Source organism: Camelina sativa, chromosome 19 (genome assembly GCF_000633955.1).
Source record: "Camelina sativa cultivar DH55 chromosome 19, Cs, whole genome shotgun sequence".
NCBI lineage: Eukaryota > Viridiplantae > Streptophyta > Magnoliopsida > Brassicales > Brassicaceae > Camelina > Camelina sativa.
Genome location: NC_025703.1, coordinates 4,095,629 through 4,107,911, shown reverse-complemented (window position 1 = coordinate 4,107,911; position 12,283 = coordinate 4,095,629). Strand labels below are relative to the sequence as shown.

The 12,283-nt window shown below is 34.1% G+C and overlaps 2 protein-coding genes and 1 pseudogene across 2 annotated transcripts; 2 read left to right on the top strand and 1 right to left on the bottom strand.

Moving 5' to 3' along the window:
* On the top strand, positions 683-2,040 carry LOC104767397 (putative F-box/kelch-repeat protein At3g43710). Its single transcript, XM_019240796.1, has 3 exons — positions 683-725; positions 1,414-1,935; positions 2,030-2,040. Exons 1-3 carry the CDS (start codon positions 683-685, stop codon positions 2,038-2,040), a joined length of 576 nt encoding a protein of 191 aa, XP_019096341.1.
* Positions 2,578-5,865, bottom strand: LOC104764685 (serine/threonine protein phosphatase 2A 57 kDa regulatory subunit B' beta isoform). The gene is made up of 2 exons (XM_010488263.2): positions 4,241-5,865; positions 2,578-3,195 (listed from the first exon to the last, which is right to left on the bottom strand). Exons 1-2 carry the CDS (start codon positions 5,378-5,380, stop codon positions 2,860-2,862), a joined length of 1,476 nt encoding a protein of 491 aa, XP_010486565.1. The 5' UTR covers positions 5,381-5,865; the 3' UTR covers positions 2,578-2,859.
* LOC104767396 lies at positions 8,421-11,322 on the top strand (annotated as a pseudogene).

Below are 12,283 nucleotides of genomic sequence, written 5' to 3'. Positions count from 1 at the left end.
TGGCAAACAAAATATGCAGCCATCACCGTCAGGACTAGGAGGCCTAGGGACATATATCCGAGTAGCAAATGGGGCAGTTCGAGCACTCATATCCAACATGTACCAATCGAGTAGTTAGTAGGCGTTTTGAGGCTACAATTTCGTTTTGCTCTCCGCCACTTACTGTGTACTATATTTTTAAAATGATTATTATTTGTTAGCCTATCAACTTTTTGTTATCATCACCCGCACTAAGCTTGGGTATATTTACACCGGTTGTGGTAATTTGATTTTCTTCACACTACTATTTTTTTTTAAAATAAAGTTTGAATATATATTTTAAAATTATTTTAATAAGAAATAAAAAGTAAAACTTAGACAACTAAAAATAATTTTTATTGATATGTTGGTAATAATATGTATCAAACATTTTTCTGGCAATATTTTTTAACAAATTTTTTCCGGAAAATATACTAATAATTAAACCATAACTTTTTTTAAAACATGATCAAATATACTAATAAATATTTGTTTAATATGAATATAAAATATGAGTTTACTAAAAACCATTTCAATTATAAATAAATAATATTACTATATTATATCATCAAATATTATTAAGTATTATCATATCATCATATAACAATAACCATAACCGCTTTAACCATAACTTTTTAACCGTTATTTTTAATCAGTTAAAGTCATGGGCGGACCTAGGTACAAGCTAGGGAGGTCATATGACCTGGGTAAGTTTTTTAAGTTCCCTAATTGTTATTAAGAAAGAAACATATTTTCCCCATCAATTTTTTTTAATTACATTTGACCAGTTTAATTTAAAAATTATTCTAAGAGACCAGCTGTGACTTACAAGCTTAATAAAGGTAAATGGAGAGCAGCAGACTTAGCTATTAACAGGGGATGGTGGTGCTCATCATCTGATTACCCATCATCTAATTAATGTGTGATAGAGAACGTGTTATATTATATTGTTATATTGACGGGATGATCAATTCGTACAACCCAGAAAAAAGGTTGGACATATTTAAAGGGATTGAAGGGTTTGAAAAAAATGTTTAATTAGATCGCCGAACTATCGTAACCATAGCCATCCCTAATATTGGAGTTTACTTATATGACACCTGGCATGATATAACAATTAGAGTTTACTTTTTTTCAAACGAAGAAAAGAAGTAAATAGCGTTTCAGTCAATCAAAAGAAAAAGAAAAAAAAGGGCAACCATAAACCTTAAGAGGCGATCCATAACCATGAACGGAGAAGTGCCAATGACGTTGATGATGCTTCCTAATGATTTGGTATTAAACTGCTTAGCCCGCGTTTCGAGATTGTCTATCCGACCTCTTTAGTTTCCCATAGATTCCGCTCTATCCTTGCTTCAACTGAGCTTTACCAAATCCGAAGCCTCTTACTCTTAGGCCAAACTGAGAGTTGTCTCTATGTGTGCTTAACAATCCCTAGCTACAAGAGCCCACAACAATGGTTCACTCTCTGCCAGATACCAAATAGTTCTAAGAAAGTTTTGATCCCAGTTACATCTCCCAACTCTCCTTCTACGTACCAGTCAGATTTTGCAAGGGTTGGTTCTAGTGCCATTGGCGGATTCATAAAAGATGATAATGCATCATCATCTGCTAGCATCATGGTCATGGACTGTCGTTCTCACACATGGCATGAGGCCCCAAGCATGCGGGTGGCACGAGAGTCTCCTTCTGCTTGCGTCCTTGATGGAAAAATATATGTGATAGGAGGCTCCAAAGTTCTCGATGCAACTAACTGGGTGGAGGTATTCGGTACAGTGGATGAAACTTGGGAGTTTGATTCGTCGTCAAGTCCTGGCGAGAAAATATGTAGCGGTTTTAGGTATCAAAGCGTAGGGTATGATGGAAATGTCTACGTGAAGTGTTTTGAGCGACCGGTGACTTACAAGCTGAATAAAGGTAGATGGAGAGCGGCAGACTTAGCTATAAACAGGGGATGGTGGTGCTCATCATCATCTTATTGTGTGATAGAGAACGTGTTATATTGTTATAGTCACGGGATGATCAAGTCGTACAACCCGGAAAAAAAAGTTTGGACATATATAAAGGGATTGAACGGTTTGGAAAAAATGTTAATATCGCCAGACTATCGTTGTGTTGAAGCCAAAGTGGCAGATTATGGTGGAAAGTTGGCGGTTTTGTGGGAACAAAATGTGTCTGTTAATGAGTATCACCATCACAAAAAAATAGTTTGGTGTGGGGTGTTTACCATTGAACACATCTGTCTCTGAGTTTTTGTTTCCTATTGACGTGTTTACCATTGAGCCAGATGTGTTTTTATCTGATCAATCAAATGCGCAAGTTTACTATTGTTCTTTTCTATCTTCACTTCATCTTAGTTAGTATAACTCTTCTAAAGAGAACATCCTTTACTAAGGTCATTAGAAATTCCTTTACGAAAACTTTGTTGGAAACTAGTTTATTCCACATTATGAAATGAATCCTAGTGTATACACTAGTAACACAAAGGGAGGGAAAAAAAAAAAGACAAAACAAGAATACTAAATTGGATTTGAGATGGCTAGTAGTAGTATACAAACATTCAGTATATATAATTCAAATTTTACAAAATTTAAAACTGCCCTTCCACGGGATAAAAAATTAGACAGAAGATCACAAACACATTCTTAGTACTAACATATTCTCTCATAGTAAACAGCTCACTTCTCTCTACTTCTCTGAGCAATCAGAATTTTGAACCCATGATTTCTCAAAACAAAAACAAATCGAAATTTAAAAAAAGGAAAATTAATAGTAAACATTTGATTAAATGAGAACAAACAAACAAAAAAAAGTGAAAGAATAATACCCTTTTTGATCAATCTAGGAAGTGATCATATGATCTTCTTCTCCTCCTCTGTCTCGATCCGCCGCTGCTTCTGCTAATCTCTTCCATGTATATTGCCGTTGTTCTTCCACTTGTTTAGATTTTGCTTGTTTCTCTTCATACTGCCTCTGGCATTCTTCAAAGAGTTCAGGATCCATCTCCATGAACATTTTCTTGATATTTGTGGTTAGACCATGAACTGCTTGGTTCCAGTGAGACTGGATGTTCTTCTCCAGTGCAGGGTATATGATTGGAAGGATCACGCTTCGGTTCTGCGCGATTAGACCCACAATGTGCTCGTTGTTCCACAAGAACAGTGCCCGTTCTGCAACCTGTGTCAGATTTTTGAGATATGTATGTAAACAATTAGGCAAAACCCACAAAAGAATTATCCAATTTTTTGAAAAGACATAATACGATGTGTAATTGCTACTTGCTAGCAATCAGTGAGAATTAATCAGACTTGTGATTACAACCAAGGAGATCAAACATGCTTCAGTCTAATCACACAAATGGATACCACATAGGAAAAGATGCTCATGTCTCCTTTTTCCTGCTATACTCCAAGTAAAAGCATTGTGCAGCGGAAATCAATGACTCGTGAATAAAGCAAAAGCAACATTAAGTTTGAAAGACTGTATCATGGAAAATGCAGATGATTGAAGAATCCAAGGATTTAATCAGAGTAGTAGCTATCAACAGCATGAGATAACCCATCAACATAATGAGAGCAGTGCCAACAACATCATTATAATAATGTTGTGAAATGAAACTGAACAGTGTGGCAAAAATGAAGAAAGAGGCAAAGCAAGGAGAAAAAGAAAAAAACATGCACCATAAACTTAATAAAGCATTGGCAACGAATTTCATGACTCGTGAATTAAGCAAAAGCAACAGTGCCAACACATTCAGAGAGTTATTAAGCTCGATTAAGTTGGAAATGACTAATGATCTAAGATCCACGGATTTAATCAGAGCAGTAGCTATCAGCAGCATGAAAAAACGCCATCAACTGAATGATGCCAACAACATCATTCTAAAAATTTCTGAAATGAAATTCAGCATTGTGGCAGAAATGGAGAAAGACGCAAGCAAAAAGTTAAAAAACAATTTGCACCATAAACTTGACGAAGCACTAAAGTTGCATTCTTTTCCAGGTGGATGAATCAGACCAGAGTCAAACGAACTTGACTTGAAGGTGAGAGGAATACAGGACACTAGCACGCAACACGGAATATACAATGCATCAATATTCTTAATATATCGTGACTTCTTGCGCAGAAAATGGTAAATAACAAAATCTCTTTATTTAAGGTGATATGCATAGACGAGAGCCCTCCATGACGAGATCAAAATGAAAAGCCAACTCATACTAACCTGAAAGTGAGAGCTCGTGAGGCAGCGACCAATCTGTTGGAATAACGGAACCATGCAACGCTGGAACTCGACAGGCTGTGTTGCCTCAAGAACTTCTTCAAGTTCTCCAAGGAAGAGATTCTCCTTCGCGCAGTTTGTCACGGGCCAATACTTTAATAAACCCCTGATTACTGTATCCGCAAGCTTATAATCTTTCTCCACAAACTGAACGATGCAATAAGATAACTGCTGATGATACACAACAATTGGTTTTGGCTTATGCAAAGGTATCAAGACCCTGATTAAGAATAACTTGTGCTCCTCCTTCATAGGCAACGCAAACCCGTTAATGATACTACCTAGAATCTCCAAGAGTTCCCCAATCCCACTGTGTCTCTCTGTCTCATAAACAAACCTATAGAATATGTTGTTGATTGCTTTCCTAATAAAGGGCCTGTGAACCATAAACTTGCCATAAATCCTATGAAGAATCGTTTTCAAATACTCCCTCTCTCTCGGGTCCTCAGAATCAAACAAGTCAAGCAACTTCAACACAAAAGAATGGTCGATATACCGTTTAGCCACCTTTGTATCCGTGTCAGTCGAAACAACATATCTCAGCAGCAACTCGTAAACCAGCTGCAAATGAGGCCAAGAAGGTTCCAAATAAGGTTCCTCTTCCTCAGGATCTGCAGGCTCTTGGCCCGTATTCTCATGTGAAGCTGGAGGGAGACACCGGAATATATTAACAGAAACCATCTTAATCATTTCTCCCTGACACGACTCAGAGATCTTACTAGACCCAGACTGTATAAAATCAACCAGCTCCAACAACGTTTGCCTCTTAATCTCCTTCTCTCTGGCGTTCTTAACAGTGTCAGTGAAATCGAACAGGAAACAGCAATTCTGAAGTTTCCTCAAGAACAAGGTTTGCCTCTCTGAAACAGGCACATCTCTGAACAAAGGGAGTGGCTCCACGGAGCCCAAAGGCGGAGTAGCCGTCACAGGAGACGGAGACGAATTAAGCAATGCACCACGAGACGCGTGACTAACAACGACATTGGAGCCAGGAGCAGGAGGACCAATCCCATAACTAGAAGGTTCATTAGCTTCGGATTTAGAGGGCTTTCGATGCCCACCTTTCATGATTTTCCTTAACATGGCTTACGCAACTAAGAGCTAAGGGGAGTGACTCAGAAAGAAGCACACTTTAACTTTTGCTCCCCCAAACCAAACTAGAAACCCTAAGTTCCCAAGCCGAGGAGAGATTTCACTATAAGCTAATAAGGAGCTCAGAATTGAATCAGCAAATGCAACGGAGGGCGAATTTAAAAAAACACTGAGAGTATTCAGATTCGAAAAGAAATTATCAGATGTGGCTTCCACTCTATGCCTCTATTGGATCAAAGGCTCCTCATTTGCGTAATCCCGCGGATAAAGATGTGGCCAAAGAAGGCGAGAAATGGTACCGGAATGATGTTATCGGAGATCTGAGGTGGTGAAAATCAGAACATTAGACTGATAGAAGAATCTTTCTCGGAGTTTAATAAGATTGTTGATCAGACGGCTAAAATTTCCCGGCGATCAAATCAGGAAGAGAGCGAGAGAGAGAAGAGAGAGATAGCCGAAAGGGGAACAAAGGGACTAAAATCAAAATAGATACAGATATAAATTTACACTTCAAGTGCCTATCAATTTCTATTTATTTAATATTTGCCCACTTATTTTTGGTTATTATAAAAAATTTCGCATTATAAAAAATATACATATATAATTTTTCACTTCACATTATATTTTTTACATTAAACTTTAGGTTAAAATTTCGGATTTAGAGACGACGACCAAAAAAGAGAGTACAAATGTAATTTTTGATTTAGTATATGAATTTAGTGACAAACAATTTAATGATTATAAAATTGTAAATTATTTTTAAAAAAACTTAAATCATTAATATATTATAAACAAAAAAGATCTCTGATTTCATACATAACTTTGTCTACTTTGCTGGTGGCTCCTCTTATTATTGGCATTTGTGATCTTCTCCCTCGTTAACTCTATTGGTTTCCTCCAACAACAGCAATTACGTGTAAGCATAGGAAATATTTAGGATTATCTTATAATCAACAATCTGATTATATATGGTCTCCTTATCATCCGTATTTAGATTATGTTTTATCCTATTAATTTTTTTTTATATCATTTCACGTTTTAGATAATGTTCCCTAATATGGCATTTTGGACTCTCACTCTATGATCTTATATCTAATTATCTCTACGTATTTGTCAAAAAAAAATCTAATTATCTCTTGGTGGAAATACCGGCTAATAGTTGTTACAAAATAAAGTCTATCATTCGTTATTTTTTTGTCTTTATCTTCTCTTAAATATTTTTTTGGACATATTTTTTTAATCAAATTTAAGATCACAATATTACTACTTTTTCTTTGTTTCCCATTTGAAATATTTGCCATGTATTTGGCTACCATGATAAAAAAAATTATTAAAATGGTCTTTGACTATATAAATGACATTTCATCACTTTCTAATTCAGCAATTGTCCTTGTTACTCAAAAATATTTTATTTAAAATATTTCATTGCTTTTCCTGCCATTACCTCTTTGTGAGAATTTATAATAGACGTCCAAAATATTGGTTGTCAACTGTTTTAATGCCAATTTTGTTATGTTCAAATTTTTCGTTGAAAAACTAGTATTATTAAATTACTCAATTTTATTTCATGTCATATATGGCAAAACTAGATAATATAACTAATTCAAAATTACTAAAACTAAATTTGTTATAATTAATAACAATAATTTGTACCAAATAAACCAAACCAAATCCAAATTTGTGTAATTAGATCAAATAAACGGATAATTCATTAATACTCATCAAATGTATTTTCATCAAGTTTAAAAAACTAAGAGTATTTTGCAAACACAAATTCAAAATTATCGATATATTCTAAATCTGAAAATTGCAAATCAATGTTATCAACTCAATAGTAGCTTTATCAATATATAAGGACATGAATAAATAATTGTGTGCATAAAAAAGTATGAATTAGATAAAACTAAACCGATTTGAATCAAAAATTGGCCAATCAATATCTGTTTTATGCAAATATCTATACAAACTTCTAGTTTCATCAAGATTATAAACTAAGAGTATTTTGTAAACAAAAATTCAAAATTGTTGATACATTCTAACTCTGAAAATTGTAAATCAATAATATCAACTCAATAGTAAATTTATTAATGTGTAAGAAAATGAATTAAGGATTGTATGCATAAAAAACCTGAATTGAACCAAACCAAACCGATTTGAATCAAAAATTGGCCAACTCATATCTATTTTATGCCAATATATATACAAACTCCTAATTTCATCAAAATTAAAAACTAAGAGTATTTTGCAAAAAAAAAAAATCAAAACTCTCGTACATTCTAACTTTGAAAATTGCAAATAAATGTTATCAACTCAATAGTAAATTTATCAATGTATAAAGAATGTAATTAATGATTGTGTGCATACAAAACTGAATAATGGACCAAACTACACCGATGTGAATCAAAATTTGGTCAATCTATATCTAATTTATGCAAATATCTATACAAACTCCCAATTTCATCAATATTAAAAACTAAGAATATTTTGCAAACAAAAAAAATCAAAACTGTGGTACATTCTAACCTTGAAAATTGCAAATCAATGTTATCAACTTAATAGTATATTTATTAAGGTATAAGGAAAAGAATTAATGATTATTTGCATAAAAAATAAATATTGGAACAAACTAAATCTGATTTGAAACAAAATTGGTCAATTCATATCTAATTTATGCAAATATCAATACAAACTCTCAATTTCATCAAGATTAAAAACTAAGAGTATTTATGCAAATTTCCACTTTCATCTTTAACATCCTATAATTTTCGGCATAAACATTGAACAAGCCAAACTTAACCGAATATAACCAAAATTGAGCTACTAAAACTGAATTTCGTAGGAGTAAAAAACAATAATTTTTACCGAACAAACCAAACCAAATCCAGTTTTGTGCAATTAGATCAAATCAACTTAAATTTATTACAATATATATAATCAAGAGATTTTTGCAAATGAAAATTCAAAATAGTCCGTACATTCTAAATCATTATAAATGCAAATCAATGTTATCAACTCAAAAGTAAATTTATCAATGTATCAGGATTGTGTGCACATAAATAAACTAAATTGAACCAAACTAAACCGATTTGAATTAACAATTGGTCGAGCTAAAAAATTGAATAGTAAAACAATTTTTATACCAGTATAAACTAATTTAAACCGGTAAAATGAACCGTTATGCGCTTCAGGTAGTATAGAGCAAAGTCTTGTTAGATCATCAAATAAGGTTGTTGAAGATAATGAGGGTAAGAAGAAATAGTTGAAAGTGTCCAGCATAGATTTCATGGAGCTTGGCTTTGCTGATAAGAGAAGCACAAGAGGGCTTCTAGCGGGACTTGTTCCTGTTGTAGACTATCTTCCTGAAGGAGACTTACCTGAGGTGGAGTTTATTGTTGGTGATAAAACGAGATTTGCGGAGAAAGAGAGAGGATGTCAATCAAGAAGGAGATGGAAACTCTGATGTGTATAAGCCCAAAGTTTCTACATGGGTAGCAACATCTCCAAGACTGTATGTGATTGGCCCATCTAAATAGATGTCTTATGCAACTGAATTAGTTGTACCTAAGAACTCAAAGGGGGAAAAAGTTGCTTGTCCAATGATGTTAAGTTAGGATAATAGAGCCAATTACTCCAGATTATTAAAGGTAGGAGTAACAGAAAGGTTCAAATACAGATAGCTCGTTGAATTGTTTCTTGTTGATGATATGCAAAATTCGTTTCTTGTTGATGATATGCAAAATTTTATCATGTATATGTCCTACAACACTATGTTTTCCAAATTCCAAGTAGCATTTTCAATAGGTTTCTGAACAACTTGAACCTCTAAAAGATTAAAACTAATCCATTCATGTTCATGAGCTTGGGGCTAATTTTAGCTATAAGAATTTGCATCTTAACTTTGTTCGAATGTATACTTTCCTGAGGACAGAGATATATACTTTTTTTTTTGTTTAAGTTTGGTGGTGGAAGGACTCTCCAACCGGGTGATTCAGTTGAAACCGCTGAAGAGAGGATTGCGAGAGAAGCACAGACAAAACAAAAAAATGCTCGCTGCGTACAAGAAATCAATCGGACTGAATATTGATCCCAAACTCAAACTTGAGTGTGAGAAGGTACTCCAAAGACATTTTTGTTCTTCTTTGAAAATAGACCTGATGCTGAAGTTAATTTGGATGTAATATCACACAAAAGAAATCTCATTTACAGAGCAAATTTGCTCTCAATGAAAATGCTCCAAGCTATATCTTATAAATTTTATGTTACCGTCTTTAGAACCTTACTTATAGATCAAATAGAGCAAAGATGTGGGTTCAACTGAAACTATGAGTCCTGATTTCTCAAGCAGATTCTCTTATTGTAAATATTTAGATTTACACGTTGCCACATTTCTAGAAAGTTTTTTAAAAATTGATTTGAGTGGAGAAAACCTATAAAGAAAATATTTACTTTATTTACAGGCATGTTCTGCATCTATTTGTGCATCAAGATAGCTAGAAATTAGGATCGTTTAGCTCATCATCTACTTCTTCCGTTAATTTTAATACTTTCTTAATTATAACAGGCAATAGACAAGGGGAACTCGCTTATGGATTCGGGGAAACTCAAGGAAGCTTTGCCATACTATGAAAAGGTCATGGAGAAAATAGTTTTTTAAGGTAATTTCTCCAAATCTTGTTTTTTACTTCATGTCTATGTTTCTGCATTAATCTACTTATACAACAATTCTTCTGCATATGCCTTACTCGTTCTGATTGCATGAGACTTCTTTACTATCTATCCGCAGCATGTTTGTGGAGCAAAGAATCCAACTATCTTATATAACAACCAAACATACAATCAATAAGGTTTTAAGAACCTAATTATTTTGCATCATTAGTTCCATGACCTTGTTATGTGATATTCTATCGACATCTTAATCCATTGATCCCCCTAGTCCTAGATACCGAAAGAAGTAGTTATTCAGAAGATGATGTTAATTACTTGTAAGTTCTAATGTTCGCTCTAGTAGATGTGACCTTAACTAGGTACGAGTTTAGTTGTGTCAGGATTCACTTCGAAAGTAAGTTTTTCTCTCTTTGTATTTCTCTTGATGCAACTACAGGGTGACAAGTATTTCTTCATGAATATTTGAATTTTTAATAGCCTCATATAAATTTGTATTTGTAAATCATTGTCCCAAAACTCTCTCAAGCTCTAAAACTCCCGAAGGAAACCACAAAATACTTGAAGCTTCCCTGTTATACTTACCAAGTTGATGGTCATTTGCGAATGTTCTAAGATATCCTCAAAAGTAGTCTTGTTGACTACTGGTTAGTATTTATGGGCTCATGTGCCCTTAAACTCTTATTGTGGAGTGACTGACAGGGAAGATAAGGCAAGGGGCATGTATGAGAAGCTTCTATCCCACCCAAATCAGAGAGTGAGCAAGAAAGCGAGGCAGTTCATGTTCAGTTTCCAGGTAACTCAAAACCACTCCCAAAAGTACTATACCTACTAATCACAACGAGCAAGATGAGTTGTGTAACACAACTTGTGTTTTCTCTTTGACTAAGATCCGACAAGAGCCATTCAACTCTATTTGTTTTGCTTATTGTGTGCTTAACGATAAAAAAGTGTTGGCTTCTCGTAGTGTTTTCTATCATCTGGTTTTGGCAAACAGTTTCTCTTAAACATGTGAGGGTTTTTCTTAACACACTTGTAGGCAATGGAGATGCTCAATGTTAAAGGGGTCGAGCTTCATGGAGGGAAACACTGGTTATCAGAACTACTTTGAAGCCTTTATCAAAGATAATGTGAATTACAAAGCGCAAGAGGATAATGAAAGAGAGGCAATGGGTATAGATGAGTATGAGACACTCCTATATGTGATTCTGCTTGCGTCTCCGATTATAATGGTCTTTATTGTGGCTGCACAGAGAAAGAATATGCACTGAAACGCACAAATTCTTGTCAACTTCTTACATGTAAGTGTTGTAAATACAATATAGGTAATGTGATGCAACGCAACTAAGTTAGTCATTGCTTGATTTGCATCTATATTATTGACATTAATTAAAAAATATATTTTATTACAGTTAAGGATCATCATGCACACAAAGCTTTTCTTGTTAATTAAAAGAACATAACAGAAGAGAAGATGAGAATCAAACTCCAAAAGAATAAATACACAAAGCTAGTAGTTGATTGACTCCTCATGCATGTGGTTAAAAGTTCATTTTATTTTACCTTAAACTTGAGGTTAAAAGTTTGATTCCTCATGCATGTAGCTTCTGATTAGAATTACGAGTAACTTTAGATTGGAGACGACCAAAAAAATAACCTTAGATTGGTGCAAAACCTATAAACCTGAATTTGGGATATGAATTTAGCTAGTAAGAATTAAAAGAGTTTGCTGATTACACATCTCAAAATACAAATTAACAAGCAACTTCCGTGAATAAGAAGATACATATGAAGTCAAGTAACTCTAAAATCTAAATTACTGTTGCTTTGTACTGAAACATCAAATCAACTATATGGGTAATTGCCTAATTGGCAAGTATTCCAAGTTTTGATAGTTAAAGACTCTCTAAGTGTTTAGATACTGATCACCCAAAAATCATCAGATTGTTATTGAAACTAGAGTAGCTAGGGAAATTTGCAGACCTTCTTTACCTTAGGGCTCACGACCAAATTTTTGGGGGATACATGCTCCGATAACAAACAAACAAAAATCGACATTTATTTATATTTCTTTCTCTTCTTACTCGTCAAATTCTCTATCATCTTATAATGCATAGTCCCAAATCTATTAAATAATTATAGGGTCGATATCTTTGTGTACTTAACTAGAGATGATGAGTATGTCAGAAGCACAAATGTAGAGTGTTAAGTATGGAAGATTCGAACAACTCA

Bases quoted from the DNA above. Each gene is read 5' to 3' on its own strand.
- LOC104767397 (XM_019240796.1), top strand. From the start codon at position 683: ATGGGCGGACCTAGGTACAAGCTAGGGAGGTCATATGACCTGG. The intron at 726-1,413 runs GTAAGTTTTTTA...TCTTACTCTTAG, and splicing joins AGGGAGGTCATATGACCTGG to GCCAAACTGAGAGTTGTCTC.
- LOC104764685 (XM_010488263.2), bottom strand. From the start codon at position 5,380: ATGTTAAGGAAAATCATGAAAGGTGGGCATCGAAAGCCCTCTAAATCC. The intron at 3,196-4,240 runs GTTAGTATGAGT...AATCTGACACAG, and splicing joins TCACGAGCTCTCACTTTCAG to GTTGCAGAACGGGCACTGTT.